This window comes from Perognathus longimembris, chromosome 25, assembly GCF_023159225.1.
Source record: "Perognathus longimembris pacificus isolate PPM17 chromosome 25, ASM2315922v1, whole genome shotgun sequence".
Lineage (NCBI taxonomy): Eukaryota > Metazoa > Chordata > Mammalia > Rodentia > Heteromyidae > Perognathus > Perognathus longimembris.
Window position 1 is genome coordinate 4,442,554 of NC_063185.1, and position 21,057 is coordinate 4,463,610.

Here is a 21,057-nt window from a genome sequence, read left to right on the forward strand (position 1 = left end):
TCGCCCCGCACGGCCAGGCCGGGGGCGGGGAGGAGAGGTGGTGGGTGCGGGGCCGTGGGCACCGCAGGCCTGAGGCCCCGGTCCCGTCAGCGGAGCTCTGGGGCGGCTGCCCGCGGCGCCCGGGAACAGCCAGCTCCCTGTCTCGCGGGCGGGCGTCGAGCCTGCGGCCGGAGGGAGCCCGGGGCGGCCCGGGCCGGGCGCGGGGAGGCAGACCCGAGCTCGCTGCCTCCATTTTGTTTCCTGTTCAGCTTGGTCTGTGGTGGTGGTGTGGGTTTGGGGAGCGGCCCGGCCCGGGGTTCACCTGCGGCCGCGCCTGCCCGGGCCCGAGGCCTCGAAGACCCCCCCCACCCCAGGCCCCCCAGGTGAGCCCTGCGGCGGGATGGGGGGGGCGGCGGGGCCCCGGGCCGAGGCCGGAGGACTCCGGGCAGGTGCCCAGTGCATGGGAGTCCGGGCTGTAACCTAAGATGGAGGCCGGGGCTGCGGCGGGCCTGAGCCGGGGCGGCTCGACCAGGCCTCGACTGGGCCAGGTGATCCGGGGGGTTGGGGGTTCGAGGCGCCGCGGGCACCGGGACTGCATGCGGCTCGGGATCGGCGCCGCGCCCCGAGCAAGGTGTGGGTGCCGGGATGCCACCCACGACGCCCGCAGGCCCCGACGCTCCTGCGAGGCCCTCGGGGGAGCCAGCCTTAGGCCCCGCCCGGGTCGCCGTCCCGGCCCGTGGGCCCTGGCCGCGAACGGGCGCGCGGAGAGGGGGAGGGGAGAGAAGGGGGGGCACGGGGGCGGCAGCTCCCCTGATTGGGCGGCACTCGGGAGAGCCCGACTTCACCCGCCCTGAACCCCGAAGAGTGAGGTGTGGGAGCGGGCGCGCGCGCGCGCGCGGCGGGGGAGGGGCCGCGCGCGCTCCCTGGCCGGCGAGCCGGCGCTGGGTCGCACGCGCCGCCGCGGGGGCGAGCGCGGTGGGGGTGTGAGGCGGCGGAGGAGGAGGCGGAGGCGGAGGAGGTGGAACTGGCCGGGGCCGGTCGCGCTCGCTGCCTTCTCCCCTGAAGAGAGACGCGGGGGGGGGGGAGGGCGGTGCGGCCCGCGGCTCCCCTCGCTCCCCGCCGCTCGGCTCGCGCCCCAGTGTCATGAGGGTCCCCCCCTCCCCTCAGCTGGTCCGGGAGGGGGCGCGGGGCACGGTAACTAGTGAGCACGGGGTGTGGGCTGGCGGGTGGCGGGCGGGGGCGGCCGGGCGGGGGACAGATGGCGGGTGCGGGACTCGTGAGTTGGGGGGGGGGGCGCGGGAAGACGGGGACGGCGTGGGGGCCGGGGCTGCCGCAGCCGCCAGCCTCTTCCTCTCCTTCCTCCATCACTACCAGCCGGGCTCCGGCCTAGCTGACCGGGCTGCCGCGAACTTCCTCCCCGCGCTGCCCGAGCGCCGCGGGCCCGCGCGCGCGTGCGCCCGGGCCTCCGCCTCCGCCGCCCCGCGGGGTCGCCATCCGGAGGGCGCGGGGGCGGCCGCCCTCCCGCGGCAAACTTTGCCGGCTGCTGAATATTGATGAGGAGCCCCGGGCCCCGCCGGGAGGAGCTGCCGCGCGGCTGCGGGAAGGAGCGCGGCGGGCCCGGGCAGGCGGCGACGGCGTCGGCGGCCACCGCCGCCGCAGCAGCCATGTTTGTCAAGCTGTGAAGCAGCAGCGGCGGCTGTTGGCCTGGCTCGGCTCTGCCGGCCGCCCCGGTGCCTCCCCGGGCCGCGTTTTGGCCCTCTTGGGTCCAGAGGCCGCGGACCCAGCGGGCCTGCAGTCGGGAGGGCGAGCTCCGGACGCACCCGTCCCGGCCGCCCCGCTTGCGGCCTGCGCAGGGCCGCTGCCCGAGGCTCCGAGGCCCAGCCGGGCGCAGGGTGCAGCGCTATTGTGACCGCTGCGCCCGAGCGAGCTGCTAAGGAGGAGGGGGAGCTCGTTGCTCCTATTTTTTAAAAAATATTTTTATTTTTGGGCCGTGCAAAGAATTCCCGCCCCCCCCCCCCTCAGAGCCTCTCACAGCCCCCTCTTGCTATTCAACAGATCCAAGCCTGTGAGGTTCGTTGGATTCTCCGGGCAAGGGAGGAGGAAAAAAGACGATTCCTCTTTTGAGATTTTTTTTTGGGAATTTTTCACTGCCAAAAGGGATTTTTAATGTTAGATAAGCCCAGCCCAAGTGTTCACCAGTGTGCAGTGCAGGAAAAAGGAACGGGCTATTTCCATGTGGCAGGATCTCGCCCCAGCTCCGGGAAGATGGAGTTTGTGGAGGGCTCGCCGCCGAGGCCATTTTTCCATCGTCAGCCGGGAGAACTTTTTCCGCCCTTGGAAGTACAGCAGAAAGGCACAGAGGCCACTAGGCCTTGAGAATTGGCTGCCATTTTGAAGAGAAGAGTCAGATGGCTTATTCACTCGGATTAATTACTGTGTTTTTGGATTCCAGGTTGATGCTGGCCCAGGATGGATCAGACCTGTGAACTATCTAGAAGAAATTGTCTGCCGCCCTTTTCTAACCCAGTGAATTTAGATGCTCCTGAAGACAAGGACAGCCCTTTCGGTAATGGTCAATCCACTTTTTCTGAGCCAGTTAATGGGTGTACTATGCAGTTATCGACAGCCAGTGGAACATCCCAAAATGCTTATGGACAAGATTCTCCATCTTGTTACATTCCACTGCGGAGACTACAGGATTTGGCCTCCATGATCAATGTAGAGTATTTAAATGGGTCTGCTGATGGATCAGAATCCTTTCAAGACCCTGCAAAAAGTGATCCAAGAGCTCAGTCGCCAATTGTTTGCACTTCTTTGAGTCCTGGTGGTCCAACAGCACTTGATATGAAACAGGAACCCTCTTGTAATAACTCCCCTGAACTCCAGTTAAAAGTAACAAAGACGATCAAGAATGGCTTTCTGCACTTTGAGAATTTTACTTGTGTGGACGATGCACATGTAAATTCTGAAATGGACCCAGAACAGCCAGTCACAGAGGATGAGAGTATAGAGGAGATCTTTGAGGAAACTCAGACCACTGCCACCTGCAATTATGAGCCTAAGTCACAGAATGGTGTAGAAGTGGCCATGGGAAGTGAACAAGACAGCACACCAGAGAGTAGACATGGTGCTGGTGCAGTCAAATCGCCATTCTTGCCGTTAGCTCCTCAGACTGAAACACAGAAAAATAAGCAAAGAAGTGAAGTGGACGCCACCAATGACAAGGCAACCCTTCTCCCAGACCCCTTTCACTAGGAGATACGAGCAGTACCATGGAAGAGCAGTTTAACTCAATAAATTTATCTTTTCAGGATGATCCAGACTCCAGTGCCAGTACATTAGGAAACATGCTAGAATTACCTGGAACTTCATCATCATCTACTTCACAGGAATTGCCATTTGTAAGCAGTTTTTGGTACAACTTAAATATATACGTTTATATACATATTATATACAGGTCATTTAAAGAGAAGCTTTGTTTTTGTTGCTTATCAGTATATAGTTGAAAGGTAATGTTATTTTTATGGGGGAGGGAATTTTACTTTGATTTTTAAATTTAGTTCTCTTGTATGAGTTTGCTTCTTTTTTCCATGTAATTTCATTGTGGACTGGATCAGTGTTTAGCTTTTTAAAGGTATTTGATTTCATTGTTATTTTAGAGGTGATGTACAGAGAGGTTACATTTACTTGGGTCAGGTAGTAAGTACATATCCTTTTGTACAGTGTCATCTGTTCTCTCATTCTCTCCCATTGACTTGATTTTAAGATGTAAGTGGATGTTAGTTTTTAACAAAAAGCTTTGGCCTGCCAGTATTTTGGGTACAGGTGAAAACCAACTTGTTACTGAAGTCCACATAATGAAACATAGTTTATTATTACTTTTACTTAATAAGTGACTTGCTGGTCCAAGTGCCTTTTGGGCACAGATTTACAGTGCCTGAGAAAGCTTTCTTGGAAATCAGTCAAGATTCAAATTAGATTGCTTTCTCTGAACTACTTGTGAAGGGACAGGATCTATGCTTTTGATAACTGGCATATGAGAGTAGGAGGCTTTTTAATTTTTCTAGTTGTAAAATTTGAAGTATGTGTGTAGAAGTGAAGAAAGTTTCCGTGAGTACTGTAATGTTGCCAGAGGATGGTAAATACAAGCTTTTGGATGTAGGCAAAATTTCTCTAGGTAGCTAAATGATCAGTTGTCTTCTGAATCATCACTTCTAAAAACCCTGAAGTACTTGATTTCCAAATTACTACTTTCAGCTTTAGCTATTGGATTCTGATTTTGCTTCTTCCCAAACACCACAGTCCTGGTCCCTTTGTCACCAAAAAAGATTTGTTTGTAGTAACAAGTTTGTGTGTAATAATAGCAGATGCCTGAAAATAGATATTATGAGGAAAAAAAACACTTAAAAAGTCTGATATTTGAGTTCTTTTAAACATTTAACTTTGCCATGCATCTCTGTTAATCTTTAAAGTTACAGAGGAAGAATGTGGGTGTGTCAACTTTTGTTCCTGTTGATTTGTATCTTTTCTTTTTTTTCTTTTTTGCAGTCCTGGGGCTTGAACTCAGGGCCTAGGCCCTGTCCCTGAGCTTCTTTTGCTCAAGGTTAGCGCACTACCTCTGGACCACAGTGCCACTTCCTGCTTTTTCTGTTTATGTGTTAGTGCGGAATCTGACCCTGGGTTCATGCATGGTAGGCGAGCACTCCACCACTAAGCCACATTCTCAGCCCTGATTTGTATCTTAAATATGCTTTGATACTCTTGATTCTTTCCTTGGCATTGGCAGATTTTTAAAGATTTATTACTGTCCTAGACATAGATAACAGTGAAAAGGCTATTTTGAAAACTTAATGGCAGATTTTTTTCAGACCAGTCTTTCTGGGTTTCATGTTGAAATTCTGTATAATAGGTTTTTTTTTTTTTGTTTTTTTGCCAGTTCTGGGGCTTGAACTCAGGGCCTGAGCACTGTCTCTGGCTTCTTTTTGCTCTAGGCTAGCACTCTACCACTTGAGCCACAGCGCCACTTCTGGCTTTTTCTATATATGCAGTGCTGAAGAATCGAACCCAAGGCTTCATGTATAAGAGGCAGGCATTTTACCACTAGGCCATATTCCCAATCTCAAGTTTTGTCTTTATTTTCATATATAAATTTAATTTGGAGAATGGACATGGATATTTTGCTAGAAGCATACAAATAGATATATAGATATGTAAACTTGTCTGGTTCTCATCAGACAGATGTTAGTGGAGTATTGGTTCAACTGAAAGCAAAAATCTTGAAGCTAATAGATAGTATGTACAATTTTCAGGGAGAAAATTGCTCCAAGTCTGTAAGCTAGAAGAAGCAAATTTCTAATTTCTTTTAGGGATTGATTCACTCTTTTTTTTTTTTTTTTTTTTTGTCCTGGGGATCGAACCCAGGATGTTGCACTTGCTAGGCAAGTGCTTTGCCACTGAGCCTACATCACCTGAGCAGTTAGAATTACAGGAGTGAGCCATCAGCTCCCAGTGCAAGATGTCTTTTATTCTTTTTGTGATTTCATAGAATGAGATCTTGTGTGTAAAAGTTTAGTTATTAGAATTTTAAGCCTCATCTACAAGTAGAGAAAGATAATGTACTTTTTTTTGACACATAGTCTCTCTGTGTCATCTAGCCTGGCCTTAGACTTGTGATCCTTTTGCTACTAAAGTCTCCCAGGTGCCAGGATTACAGTGGTACCCTACCATACCTGGCTTCAGATTGTAGTTTCTGTTACTTTATTTAGGTTGTGTGCCTGTTTTGTTTTGGTTTTGTTTTGGAGCTTGGACTCAGGGTCTCATGCTTGTTAAACCAGCCTTATACCATTTAAGACACAACTTCCAGTCCTTTTTGCCTTGGCTATTTTTTGGGGGAGGGGGGTGTGGATTGGTTGTGGGGCTTGAACTCAGGGCCTGGGCTCTGTCATAGGCTCTGTCATAGGCTCAAGGCTAGTGCTCTACCACTTTGAAGCAATGAGCCACTTTGAGTTTTCTGGTGGTTTATTGGAGATGAAGAGTTTCATGGGCTGTTCTGCCTGGCCTGGCTTTGAACCGTGATCTTCAGATCTCAGCCTCCGGAGTATCTAGATTACAGGTGCTATCCACTGGTTTTAGTGTTGTTGTTGTTGTTGTTGTTGTTTTTTAAGATATAGGGTCTTGCTTTTGCCTGGAATTAATCTGGGACCTCTGTCTGCCTATCTCTGCCTTTTTTGTGGCTGAGCATTATAAGTAGCCACCACTATACCCAACTTATGTAGTTGTAAGTAGACTACTGCCTACTGTTATGAGGTGTTTTTTTTTTTTTTGCCTATTTGCCTGCTGTCATGAGCAGTCTTTACAGTTCATCTTCATGTACTTTTTTTTTGCCAGTCCTGGGCCTTAGACTCAGGGCCTGAACACTGTCCCTGGCTTCTTTTTGCTCAAGGCTAGCACTCTGCCACTTGAGCCACAGCGCCACTTCTGGCCATTTTCTATATATGTGGTGCTGGGGAATTGAACCCAGGGCCTCATGTATATGAGTCAAGCACTCTTGCCACTAGGCCATATTCCCAGCCCTTCATGTACTCTTTAATAATAATAATAACAACAATAAAACAGTAAGGGGTTTTAGCTGAGCATCACTCTAGGGATGGGACCCAAGACTTAACCATACTAGGCAAGTACTCTTACCACTGAGTTATACCTCTCAGTCCCATATCAATAATTTTCTCTGTACACTGATACAAAATGATTGTTAGTTTATAATCCTGATCTCATGCTTTTATATGTAAGTTGATAGCCTCTGATTCCTCCAAGTGTGTAAAGCTTTTGTTTGCACAAAGTGGTGTTTGATGAAATCTTAAAGATTGAACAGGAAATAATTTATTAAGAGCTTTCTTTGTCTCATTGGGTCTAAGTACTGTCATTTTTCTTTTGTTATTTCTGAAAGTCTTGGACATTCTTAACTGGATCTGCAGTAACTTTTGGATTTCTCTCTCTGTTGATTTGGAGCAATTTCTTTCCTTTTTCTTTTTCTGGCAGTATTGGGGCTTGAACTCGGTCTCACATTTGCTTGGCTGGTTTGCTCACTAGAGTTTTACTACTTGTGACAGCCACCAGCCTAGCTTTTTGCTGATTAAATTTTGGAGGTGATTTTTCTCAGAAGTTTCTGCTCAGACTGGCTTCAAATATTGATTCTCTGAATCTCAGCAAGCCCTAAGTACCTAATAGCAGTTGTTTACATCTGTCTATTCTTTCTCACTTAGATATTTTTGTGCAAGATTTATGCTACAGTGCTATTAGCAAATTTGGATGGAGATCATCAAAGTTCTTATGGTATAGCTTGCTGCAGAATAATCTAACATGTATATTACATTAAGTAGTTAAGGAATTCTGTAGGGATGATTGGAACCTTGAGCTATTGAGTCTTAAATCAAGACTTGAATTGGCTTTGGGTAATTGGGTTTGTTAAGCTTGGAAGGGTACTTTGGATGTGGAGAATTAAATGATTGAGTCGGATGCTCAGGAGGCTGAGATCTGAGAGTCTCAATTCCCAGGTAGAAATGTCTATGGGACTTTTTTTTTTCATTTTAACATTGTTTTAATCAAGTAATGTAGCTGTTTGAAACAGAAATTTTAAGACAATAGAGCAAAATGAAGGATTACTCTATTAGGAGAACCTCTAAATAAAATCCTGATTGTGTGAATTTGAATTTCCACTGAAATTTGGCACCAGACTTAAAACACTAGTTGAACCCCAAGCCCCTTCCTTAGAGAAGCTCTGAAAATTTCAACCAACACTCTCAATAATTATTATATTAATAATTATTATAGCAAACAGGCCCTGCTGCAAAGAATTTCAAGCCTAGAGGTATGTGAGTTTGCAAAACTTCCTTTTTTGCTGTGCCATAGCATATTCTCTCTGGGTTTATATATGGTTCCTGCTCCAAGCTCTCCACAGACTATCTCAAGGCAGATGAAGATAATTCTTTCTCCAACAAGATTGCTAGGATTTAATTCCTGTTAAGTATCAAGCTAACAAGGTTTTTATTTTTTATCAAATGTTTGTATAATTTCAATGTGAAAAAATTTTACATACATTTACTATTAAGTCTCAATCTGTGAGATGGGAGATAAAGGAATAAGTAAATAATATGAGCCAGTGCATAACACAAAATTAAACACATGGACCCTTTTTTTTTTTTTTTTTGCCAGTTCTGGCGCTTGAACTCAGGACCTTGGTACTGCCCCTGAGTTTCTTTTTTGCTCAAGGCTAGTGCTCTACCACTTGAGTTTCAGTGCCACTTCTGGCTTTTTCTGTTTATGTTGTACTGAGGAATCGAACGCAGGGCTTCATGCACGCTAGGCAAGCACTCTACCACTAAGCCACATTTGCAGTCCTCTGTGAGACTTTTACTCCAGTTAAGCACCAGGAAACCAGAAATACTGTGGCTCAAAATGGTAGAACACAAGAGCCAAGAGATAAGGGACAGTGCCCAAGGCCCTGAGTTCAAGCCCCATAGCTAGCCTCCCAAAAGAAGATCATAGCTTTTTTCTTTTTTTTTTGGCCAGTCCTGGGGCTTGGACTTAGGGTCTGAGCACTGTCCCTGGCTTCTTGCTCGAGGCTAGCGCTCTACCACTTGAGCCACAGCGCCACTTCTGGCCATTTTCTGTATATGTGGTGCTGGGGAATTGAACCCAGGGCCTCATGTATACGAGGCAAGCACTCTTGCCACTAGGCCATATCCCCAGCCCCATCATAGCTTTTTTCGTGTTGGCATTTGTTTCTTTCTTTTCTTTTTTTTTTTTTTGGCCAGTCCTGGGGCTTGGACTCAGGGCCTGAGCACTGTCCCTGGCTTCTTCTTGCTCAAGGCTAGCACTCTGCCACTTGAGCCACAGTGCCACTTCTGGCCATTTTCTGTATATGTGGTGCTGGGGAATTGAACCCAGGGCCTCATGTATACGAGGCAAGCACTTGCCACTAGGCCATATCCCCAGCCTCTCCTGTTGGCATTTGTTGGGAATTACATGGGTAGGATGGGTGAAGGTAAAGTCAGGCAATGTGCCCTAGAAATCCAGACTTAAGGCAGTTTGTATTGATATGATAGGAAGGAGGAGCGAGGGAAGGATTTTAGCTGAGAAATGTTTGTTTGGAAGACTGGTTGGGGGAGATTAGAAGCAATGTTAGGATGTCAGAGTTTTCTTGGTAGAGTCATTAAGGCTAAGACTTGAGTACTCAGCACTAGACAAGAGGATAAATCTAAAAGTTCACTTCAGAGGGGGGAAATGAACAGCTTTTTGAGATTGCTTGGATTAGAGACAAACAAATTGGAGCCTGGATTTGAAGAATGAAAGAGTGGAGTGCAGATGGTGTCCAAAGTCTGTGGGATTAATTTCTTTTACCCATCATTCCAACAGTTCTCTACTATAATCCTCTCTTTTACTTTATTTTTTTGGTGCGGGGCCTAGGGCTTGAATTCAGGGGTTATGGCTAGTGCACTTCCACTTGAGCCACAGCACTACTTCTGACCTTTTTGCTGCTAAGTGAAGATAAGTCTCATAGACTTTCCTGCCTAAGCTGTTGAACCACAATCCTTAGATCTAATCCTCCTGAATAGCTAGGTGTGAGCCATCCGGGCCTGAGAAAATTGATCCTCTCTTCTTTGTCTGATTTTGCTCTCTGACACCATAGTTGAGGGACCTGGTTTTATTTATTATATTTTTTCCCCCCTGGTCCTGGGGCTTGATCTCTGGGCCTGGGTGCTACTCCTAAGCTGCTTTTGCTCAAGGCTAGCGGTCTACCACTTGAGCCACAGCACCACTTCTGGCCTTTTCTGTTTATGTGGTGCTCAGGAATTAAACCTAGGGCTTCATGTATGCAAGGTAAGCACTCTACCGCTATGCCACATTCTCAGCCCCACCGTGTTTTTTTTTTTTTTTTTTTTTGCTGTACTTTGAGATTCAGTTAGTGCTTCCTGCATGTGCCAGACGATCAATGTACCACTTGAGCTATGCCTCCAGGTCTTTGTTCTGATTTTGTTTTGAGATAGGGTCTTATTATGCTCTGGTGTGACCTGGACCTTGCAGTTCTGCATTAGCTTCCCCTTAGTATGGGAATTACAGACATCTGCCATCACACACGGGTTATAGCATAGTTTTCTTTGTTTTTGGGGTGGAGGGCAATATTGGGCTTTTGTTTTTTGCCAGTCCTGGGGCTTGTGACTCAGGGCCTGAGCACTGTCCCTGGCTTCTTTTTGCCCAACGCTAGCACTCTGCCACTTGAGCCCCAGCACCATTTCCGGCTTTTTCTATATATGTGGTGCTGAGGAATCGAACAGGGCTTCATGTATAGGAGGCAAGCACTTTACCCCTAGGCCATATTTCCAGCCCAGTATTGGGCTTTGAATTCTGGAATTGGTGCTTCCTTCATTCTACTACTTGGGCCAGGATTTTATTTCAGTATATCATAGGTTTCTTAGCTGTTGACTGTTGGAAGACACTTGGGCTGATTCTGGGCTGATTCTGCCTTTTGGCAAAAGTTGCTAGGTACGTTTGTGTACAGGTTTTGGGGGGAAGGGTATGTAAGATTTTACTTCTATGAGATAATTATCCAGTAGAATTATTGTTAGATCGTATGATTATATGTTTCTCTCTGTCTCTCTGTGTCTGTCTCTCTATCTCTGTCTCTCTCTCCCTGTCTCTCTCCTGCCAGTCCTGGGGTTTGAACTCAGGGCCTGAGCAATGTCCCTGACTTCTTTTTGCTCAAGGCTAGAACTCTACCACTTGAGCCACAGCACCACTTCTGCCCTTTTTCTATATATGTGGTGCTGAGGAATCGAACCCAGGGCTTCATGTATGTGAGGCAAGCACTCTTGCCACTAGGCCATATTCCCAGGCCTACTTAAAATTCTTAAAGCAGTGGTTGAGTGATTTAATTTGCATTCTGGCTCCTATTTGGTATTGCCACTGTTTTAACCATTGGGATAGTTATGTAGCTTATATTTCATTGTGGCTTATTTTACATTTTATTTTTGGTGTTGGGTTTGAACCAGAATATGTGTTCTTAGCACTTAGCAACCCTTATTGTGATTTTAATTTGCATTTCCTTGATAGTTAATGCCTACTTATTTGCCATGTGTATATTGTATTTGGTGTGGTTTGGCCTCAACCGACTAAGATCTGGAGGATCCTGGTTTGAAGCTAGCCCAGGCAGAAAACTCCCTGAGATTCCCATCTCCAAAATAACCAGCTAAGAGTAGAGAGCATTGTTGAATTGGGTTTTTTGTTATTAATGTGTTGTGTTGTTTTTTTTTTTAACTTTTTTTCATATTGTAGCCCATTCTGGCCTTGAAGTCTTGATCCTTCTGCCTCAATTTCCTAAATACAAGGATACTGAGTTTTTATAGTTATTTAATGTATTCTAATGATCTAAATACTCTTTTTAGTAGTTATGGATAAATGATATTAAATTTTAGAAAACGTAATAGAGAAAAAATTATATATATCATTTCCTCCTAATAAATTGGAACTGTTTTTAAATTTTAGTGTTGTGATTAGGTAAAATAGTTTATCAAGTTCTTTATACATCTCCACTTACCTTATATAAGATACAGTAATATTCTTAAAGATTGCTGGAAGGATAGAATATATTGGAGGATGAGCAATTATATGTACAAATCATATTAAATTAAAAATAATTACTGGTTATGTGATATCCCCTCATATACCACGAAGAGTCTGAAGGAGGTTTTTCTTTGTAAATTATGAGGATATAGTCCCCATTCATCTCTAATTTCTCTTGATGCTGTAATTGGAGCTATTGGAATTCCCTGATGAAAATAAGTGATGTACAGACCTGAGAGGAAATTACAGACTTTAATGCCACACTAATTGTTATTGGAATTTTATTTTCAACAGCATTTTTTGAAAGATTTAATTGCAAATTGACAATTTAGTTCTATGTACTGGTGGCAGTTCCTTAACATTGCAATTGATTCAGTTGAAAATGTATTAAAGGGCCAGTATGGTAGCACACATGCATGTAATCAATGCCTGAAAGGCTGAGAAAAGATGATGAGACAGTTTGAGACAAGCCTGGACTATATATACATATCCAGAGCCTGTCTCAAATAAATAAATAAAATAATGAAAAAAGAAAGAAAATGTATTAAATGTGTTTTGTCTTTTGGGGGGCGGGGAGGTACTGGAGTTTGAATCCCAGGCCTTGGACTTGCTGTTCAGATGCTCTACCACCAGAGCTTTGCCCTGCAACCCTGTGTTTTGGTAATTAGTACATCAAGAAAAAGCACTTCTACCATGCTATCATATCATACATGATATGATCTGTAGTAATCATTTGCAAGCACAGGTTGGGTACTGTGGCTCATGCTTGTAATCCTAAATATTCCAGGAGGCAGAGATTAGGAGGATAGTCCTTTGGGGTCAGTTTTTGCAGAAAGTTAGCAAGAGCCCATCTCAAGAAAAGGCCAGGAGCTGGGTGCCAGTGGCTCACGCCTGTAACCCTGGCTACTTAGGAGACTTAGAGCTGAGGATCAGTTTCAAAGCCAGCCTGAACAGGAAAGTCTGTGAGACTCATCACCAGTTAACCACAAGAAAACTGGAAGCGGTGCTGTGGCTCAAAGTGGTAGAGTGCTATCCTTGAGCAAGAGTTCAGGGACAGCACTCAGGCCCTGAGTTCAAGCCCCAGGACTAACAACAAAAGGAAAAGGTCTGAGCATGATTGGCATCCTAGATCCACTTTGAAGTATAAAGCTGTAGGGTATTTGACCCTGTGTGAAAAATAACAAAAGCAAAAAAGTTGTGGCTTCTGCCTAGCTATTCCCGGCTGGGCTCTGAGTTCAAATTCCAGTACCTTCAAAACATAGAAGCAGCTGGGCACCAGTGGCTCCTGCCTGTAATCTATGGACTCAGAAGGCTGAGATCTGAGGATAGAGGGTAGAAGTTTGAATCTAGCCAGGCAGGGGGGAGGTCCATAAGACTCATTTTTACCTTCAGTTAGCTACCAAAAATCCAGAAGTATAGCTGTGGTTCAGGCGGTAGAGTGCTAGCCTTAAAAAAGCTCAGGGGTAGCACCCAAGCCACAGGGAAGCTCTTCTTGGACTTGCACCAGAAAAGTATTAGCAATTGGAATGGCTTAGCTGGATCAAAATGTCTCATAAGATTACAATCAGAATGCTGGCCAATACTGTAGTCATCTGAATACTGTAGGACCCTGTCTTATCTTTTTACTACTAAATGTTGTTTGTAGGGGCCCTTAATTGGTTCCCAGATATGAAGTCAAGTAGACAAATACAGAAGGGCCAGTGATATGAGGGAGGTTGTTTAGGGAAATGGGTTGCCATATCCATCTATTTCTCATCTGTGTGTGTGCGCGCGCGCGCATGCGCACATGGGTGTTTACATGTGAGTATACTAGGGCTTGAACTCAGGGCCTGAGCACAGTACCTTTTGCTCAAGGCAGCACTCTTAACACTTGAGCCACAGCTCTACTACTGGCTTTGTGGTGGTTCATATGAGATAAGTCTTGGGGCTGGGAATATGGCTTAGTGATAGAGTGCTTGCCTCACATACATGAGGCCCTGTTCGATTCCTCAGCACCACATATATACAAAAAAAAAAGCCAGAAGTGGCACTGTTGCACAAGTGGTGGAGTGCTAGCCTTGAGCAAAAAGAAGTCAGGGACAGTGCTCAGGCCCTGAGTTCAAGCCCCAGGACTGGCCAAAAAAGAAAAAACAAACCCAAAAAACCTCAAAAAAAAAAAAAGTCTCATGGACTTTCTGCCTTGTCTAACTTTAGAAACATGATCCTCAGATCTCAACCTTCTGAGTGGCAAGAGTTATAGGTGTGAGCCACCTGTGACTTGGACTGAGTTTTTTGGGAGAGAAATTATGTATGTCTTAATTGTATTTATAGCCTCAGGACCATGATTAGTCTGGTAAATGTTGAGTCAGTGAATAAAAGTGATATTTTATAGGTTAATTTAGTTTATTTTATAAATGGCCACCTATCAAAAGACAAATCCCAAACCCCCTCAGATCACAAAAGCAAACTCTCTCATCCTTGTCAATAACCTACTTTTCTTGTTTTCTTTCTACTCTGGATGGCAATAGTTGATTTGGATTGGCTCTGGTAGGACTTCAGAGGTCTGGTGGACCTGAGTCACTAAGACCCTGTAATCTAATAACTGACTAGATAAGCAAAGTTCCTTCCCTCCCTCCCTCCCTCTCTTTCTCTCTTTTTTTTGTGCTAGTCCTGGGGCTTGAAATCAGGGCCTGGGCACTGTTGCTGAGCTTTTTTTTTTTTTTTTTTTGGCCAGTCCTTGGGCCTTAGACTCAGGGCCTGAGCACTGTCCCTGGCTTCCTTTTTGCTCAAGGCTAGTACTCTACCTCTTGAGCCACAGCACCACTTCTGGCTTTTTCTGTTTATGTGATGCTGCTAAGCTGTATTCCCAGCCCCATGCTGAGCTTTTTTTTGTGCTAGGCTAGCACTCTACCACTTGAGCCAAAGGTCCACTTCTATCTTTTTGGTGGTTAATTTGAGATGAGATTTTCCTGCCTTGGCTGGCTTTGAACCCTGATCTGGAGATCTCTGCTTCCTAAGTAGCTAGGGTTTTGGGCGTGATGATCCACCAAGTGCTCAGATGATGTATCATTTTAAAGGGACCTGTCCATCCTTTTCTATGTTGACTTGTGGCTAGGAACATCTTGCTGCTGAAAGTTTATAGGCAGAATTTCCCCTTTTAGTAAGTGTATATGACATTGTATCAAGGTTTTGGGTTTTTTTTTGATAGGTTGTGGGGGTTGAATTCAGGGATTGGCTGCTGTTCTTCAGCTTTTTTCTCAAGGCTAATGCTTTACCACTTTGAGCCATGGCTTCACTTCTGGTTTTAGGGTGGTTATTTTTTTTGCCAGTCCGGGGCTTGAACTCAGGGCCTGAGCACTGTCCCTGGCTTCTTTTTGCTCAAGGCTAGCACTCTGCCACTTGAGCCACAGCGCCACTTCCAGCTTTTTTTATATATATGGTGCTGAGGAATCCAACCCAGGGCTTCATGTGTATGAGGCGAGCACTCTACCACTAGGCCATATTCCCAGCCTCTAGAGTCGTTATTTGGAGCTAAGAATCTTGCAGACTTTCTTGCCCTGTCTGTGCTGGCTTTGAACTGCAGTGCTCAGATCTTAGTCTCCTGAGCAGCTAGGATTACAAGTGTGAGCCACCAGTGCCTCACTTACTGTATCAAGTTTAACAAGTTAGGCTAAAAAACTGCTGTGTGTTTGTCTTTCTGTATTAGGAGGTAGTGGGGGAGGAAAACAATTTCAATTTCTGAGCCTCAAATTCTACTCTTGAAACAATGAATATTCACTGATAGTCTGCTACTTAGGTAGCAACACATGCTTTTGTTCAAGGCTAGTACTCTACCACTGGAGCCACAGATCCATTTTTGGCTTTTTTTTTTTTTTTTCCAGTCCTGGGGCTTGAATTCAGGGCTTGAAGGCACTGTCCCTAGCTTCCTTTTTGCTCAAGGCTAGCACTCTACCACTTGAGCCACAGCACCACTCTGGCTTTTTCTATTTATGTGGTGCTTAGGAATTGAACTCAGGGCTTCATGCATGCTAGGGAAGCACTCTATGGCTAAGCCACATTCCCAGCCCCATTTCTGGCTATTTAATATGTGTTTGTTTTTTTTAATTGTTTTTTGGTGCTGTCCCTGGGGTTTGAACTCAGGGCCTGGGCGCTGTCCCTGAGTTGTTTGTTTTTTTACTCAAGGCTAGCATCGTATAACTTGAGCCACAGTTCCATTTTAGCTTTTTGGTGATTAATTGGAGATAACAATCTGTTGGGCTTTCCTGTGTGGCCTGGCTTTGAACCTTGGTTCTCAGTTATCAGCCTCCTAAGTAGCTAGGATTACAAATGTAAGCCAGTGGTGCCCAGCTTGAGGACTTTTCTGCCAAGCTGAGTAGGTAAATGTGAGCCACCACCAGTTCCGGGTATCTTAAGATTTGTTATATTAGAGATACCAGTTCTGGACCACTTCTTGCACAACTAGTCCCTTTCTGTGATTATTCCTCCTCTTCCCCTTCCTCCTCCTTCTCCTCTTCCTCTTCCTTCTCTTCCTCCTCCTCTTTTCTGTCTTTTGTGGCTTGAACTTGGGGCCTGGGTGCTGTCCCTGAGCTCTTCTCAAGGCTAGCACTCTACCACTTTGAACTACAGTGCCACTTCTGGTTTTCTGGTGGTTAATTGGAGCTAAGAGTCTCATTGACTTTCCTGCCAGGGCTGGCTTTGAACCAGCTTTCTGTTTTTTTGTTTTTTTTTGGCCTGGGCACTGTCCCTGAGCTTCTTTTGCTCAAAACTAGCACTCTCCTACTTGAGCTCCAGTGCCACTTCTGGCTTTTATTTATGTAGTAGTGAGGAATCCAACCCAGGGCTTCATGCATGCTAGGCAAGCAACCTATCACTAAACCACATTCTCAGTCTCAGCCTTCAGAGTAGCTAGGATTACAAGCTTGAGCTACTAGTAGCCTGGCTCTTTCTGTTTCTTTTGCTTTCAAATAAACTTACTCTGTGTGCTTTAAACACTTTCTGGTCCTTTAAACAAACCCCAAAGGTTTGTTATTTCATAAAATGCCCTTGGTGATTCTAATTTGCAACCAGGATTGCAAACCTTTGATGAACTTTCTTTGCCACACAGAAACAAATTCATTGGAGACACAGACTACAGTTGAAATCCCAGGTCATACCCTCATGAGTTCCCTGACAGTTTTAAGGATAATAAAAGTTTCTGAGTGTATAATAGATTTTTAAATATTGAGAAAATTTTTAGGCAGGAAGAGTATTTAGAATTTATGCCACAATGAATTTGGTACTATATAAATTTAATGTGGACAAAATATCTGTGGTCAGCATTTAGAAATAGCTGACACTAAATAGCCCAAAGGAGATGCTGAAAGTAATGAGTTGAATCATCCACTTTCAGAATACCATGAAGGCACAAGTTTTTACATGATTTCTTTTGGTGCCTTAGGCCTAGAAGGTACAGTCTTACTAATAAACTTCGTGACCATGTAATGCAGGCATTTCTTCTGCACTGTCACCAAACTTTTCATTTGTTTATCTCAGTCTTGGGGCATGGGTGCTATCCTTGAGCTTTGCTCAAGGCTAATGCTCTACCACTTGAGCCACATCTCCACTTCTGGTTTTTAAGTGGTTAGTTAGAGATAAACCTCACAATCTTTTTTGCCCTGTCTGGCTTTGAACTGTGATTCTAAGATCTCAGCCTCCTGAGTTAGCTAGGATTACAGGCCTAGGCCACCAGCACCCAGCATCTGTTTTATTTTTTAGAAGGAGGATTTATAAGGCCTACCTAGATTCTTGGAATAACGAGAATACCTGGTCCTGTATATGTCTGTTCTGTCTCTGAGCATGCTGCCCTATCTATGATGTTCCAGGGCCGGTGTTCATGGGAGGTTTCTAATTCCAGTCTTACCACATGGTCCTTAGTGTACTTCTCTGCTGCCGTTATGTTTCCCAGCTTTGATTGTTCTACTTCTGTTTTTACTCTGCCCTTTTCTAGGTCATTCTTTCTTGTTTATTATCCAAGTATTCTCTTTTGGTTTTATTGTCCTGGGATATAATTTTAATGCTACCAGAAACCATCTGGCCCTCTAATAGATTTACCTAGCTGAGTCTCAATTCTTATTTTCATTGTAAATCTTGGCAGATAGAGCTTTTGAACCTGCTATGAAGAGAGGGGTAGGTGGGATTTAGTTGATTTCTTTGTTTTGTAGTTGCTGTGTTTGAGTAGGAATGTGGTGGCCCTTAGTCCCTGTTTTGTGCCCTGGACTCCTGGCAGAGTAACCCTGAAATATTTTCGTTGTCTGTAAATATGGGATAATAAAAATATGCTGGCTATCTCACCTGGTTCTTTTTTAGATTAACATGGCATAATGTTGAAGGAGCTTGGACAATAAGAAGTATACATGTATTTGCTAGGTTATGTAGTTATGAGTAATGATTAGCATGTGTTATAGTATTTCAATTTGTTTTGAAATCTTTTGCGGTTTTGTGTTGAGATTGGGAAAGTAAATCTTAGTTCTTACACAAGAATTGTATTTGCCTCCTAAAACTAGCTACCACCTGTTGTACTATACTAGGTTTTGAATACTCTTACCACTTATAGATAAATACCAATCCCTACAAAATAAGAGCAAGTATCATTCCTATTTGGTAGGTAAAACAATCTCAGAACCAGGTGGTACACACCTATAATCCCAACACTTGGAAGGCAGAGGTAGGACCACCAAAACAGCCTGACCTATGTAGAAGGACCCTGACTGAGAAAGAATGTTACTTTCTTCCTTCTTTTTGTATATTTCCTTCTGTGTACTGGTCCTGGTGCTTAAACTCAAGCACTGTCTCTGAGTTTTTTGTTTTGTTGCCAGTTGTGGAGCTTGAACTCAGGGCCTGAGCACTGTCCCTGGCTTCTTCTTGCTCAAGACTAGCACTCTACTCCTTGAGCCACAGTTCAGTTTCTGGCTTTTTCCATATGTGTGGTGCTGAGGAATCAAACCCAGGGCTTCATGTATACCAGGCAAGCACTCTACTACTAGGCCATATTCCCAGCCCTGTCTCTTGAGTTTTTGCACTTAGGGCTAATAAGCACTTTACCTCTTGAGCCATAGCTCCACTTCTGTTTCTTTTGAGTCTTAATGAATTTCTTGCCAGGGATGGCTTTGAACCTGGATCCTCAGATCTCAGCCTCTTGAGTAGCTAGGATTACAGGAATGAGCCAACATCAACCAACATGAAGTAACTTTGTAAAATATCACAGATAGTTATGGGTAGAAGGTGAATTAAGCCAGTGTGTTTCCAGTATAATGCAGAGATTCTTTGTCACACTCATGGAGAAAGTATGAGCTAGTATGTAAAGTTCTCAATTATAAGCAAATACCATACAAGAGATTAAAATTAGAACAATTACGAATAAGTGTTTTGTAATTGTATAGTGTACTTTTTTTTTTTTTGTCTGTTCTTTTTTGGTACTGTGGTTCAAACCCAGGACATTGCACTTGCTAAGCAAGCACTTTGCCACTGACCTACATCACAGCCCCAGTGTATGTATTTATTTTCTTCTACTTCCTCCCCCCCCCCCCCATCCTAGGCCTTGATCTTAGGGCCTAGGTGCTGTTTCTGAGCTTCTTTTAACTCAAGTCTAGTGCTCTATCACAGTGCCACTTTGGGCTCTTTCTGTTTATGTGGTATTGAGGAACCCAGGGCTTCATGCATGCTAGGCAAGCACTCTATCACTAAGTCACATTCCCAGCAGTGCCTTTCGTATTTTTGGGAGTAGTTAATCAGATGAAAATTATTTTTTAATCCATCCATCCATCCATCAATCTATTCTATCCATCTATCCTATCTCTTGTGCCATTTTTAGAGCTTGAACTCTGGGCCTGGGTGTTATCCTTGAGGTGTTTTTTTTTCTTTTTGGTGGTTGTGGAGCTTGAACACAGGGCCTGGGTAGTGTTCCTGAGCTCTTTCAAGCTTAAGCTCTCTACCACTTTGAGCCATAGCACCATTTCCAGTTTTCTGGTGGTTAATTGGAGATGGGTCTCACAGACTATCCTGGCTGGCTTTGAAGGATAATCCTCAATTCTCAGATCTCAGCCTCCTGAGTAGCTAGGGTTACAGGCATGAGCCACTGGTGCCCACTCTGAGGTTGTTTTTTTTTTTTTTTTTTTCTCAAGGCTAGCTATCACTTGAGTGACAGCTCTACTTCTTGCTTTTTGAGGAGAGTTTCATGGATTTTCCTGCTTTGAACCACAATTCAGATCTCAGCCTCTTGAGTAGCAAGGATTATAGGCATGAGCCATTGGTGTTCAAAAAATTTATTTTTAGTAAGTGATTATATAATGTAAATCCTGTTATTAGATTTAAGCTGGCCTACAAGAAAATGATATGGAAGCATATTTTGGTTTTTAAGATGTTATTTTGATACTATGTCTTTTCATGTTCCTTGTGTGTGTGTGTGTGTGTGTGTGTGTGTGTGCGTGCGCGCGCGCGCGCCTGTCCTCAGGATCTTTGTGCTGTCTGTGAGCTTTTTCATTCATGGCTAGTCTTCCTACCAAGTGGAGAGTGGGCAGTTAGTTGGAATAAGAGTCTTAATGGAATTTCCTGTCCTGGCTGGCTTTGAATCTCCCATCTTTAGAACTTAGACCCCCTGAGTAGCTAGGGTTATAGGCATGCGCCAGGGGCTCACTGTTCTCCGTGTTCTTTCTGTGTGTGTGTGTGTGTGTGTGTGTGCGCGCGCACGTGCGTTTGTCTGTGTGTGTCTGTGTGTCTGCCAGTCCTGGGGCTTGAACTCAGGGTCTGAGTGCTGTCCTGAGCTGTTTTGCTCAAGAATAGTGCTCTAGGCTGGCAATGTGGCTTAGTGATAGAGTGCTTGCCTAGCATGCATGAAGCCCTGGGTTCGATTCCTCAGTACAGGAAAAGCCAGAAGTGGTGCTGTGGCTCAAGTGGACACTCAGTTCTAAAAAGTTTTTAATAATGTTAAGCGAGATCCTTTTGTAGGTGATATTCTACATCCTTCTAAAGCACAGATGTGTCTATTATTGAATTAGCATAATAATGGCTCCTAAAAGCTATATACAATATAGACTTAAGCAAAATCAATGCAAATGATCTTCGGATTTATGCAAGAAGACAACCAGTTGTGCACAGCACAACCACAAGGATAGGATACAGTATAATAAAGGTCTTTGAAAATGTCAGACAGGGGGCTGAGAATATGGCTAGTGGCAAGAGTGTTCGTATATGTGAAGCCCTGGGTTCGATTCCCCAGCACCACCTATATAGAAAATGGCCAGAAGTGGCACTGTGGCTCAAGTGGCAGAGTGATAGCCTTGAGCAAAAAGAAGCTCAGGGACAGAGCCCACGTCCTGGCATTTGCCAAAAAACAAAACAAAACAGTGCTCTACTACTGAGCCACAGCACCACTTCTAGCATTTTGGTGATTAATTGGAGATAAGAGTCTCAAGGACTTTCTTACTAGGGCTGGTTTTTTTTTTT

The 21,057-nt window shown here is 44.8% G+C and overlaps 1 protein-coding gene across 2 annotated transcripts in view; it reads left to right on the forward strand.

Annotated features, from left to right (window-relative positions):
• The first annotated feature begins 1,107 nt into the window (after positions 1-1,107).
• Nsd1 (nuclear receptor binding SET domain protein 1) overlaps positions 1,108-21,057 on the forward strand; it is a 96,822-nt gene continuing 76,872 nt past the window's right edge. The window contains exons 1-3 of one of the 2 annotated variants that reach the window (XM_048334101.1): positions 1,108-1,173; positions 2,432-2,545; positions 3,291-3,380. In XM_048334101.1, coding sequence (XP_048190058.1) covers positions 2,516-2,545; positions 3,291-3,380 — 120 coding nt within the window. In that variant the 5' untranslated portion in view covers positions 1,108-1,173; positions 2,432-2,515. Of the gene's footprint in view, positions 1,174-2,019; positions 2,050-2,431; positions 2,546-3,290; positions 3,381-21,057 lie in introns of those variants that run through there. The other variant, XM_048334102.1, reaches the window with a different exon arrangement.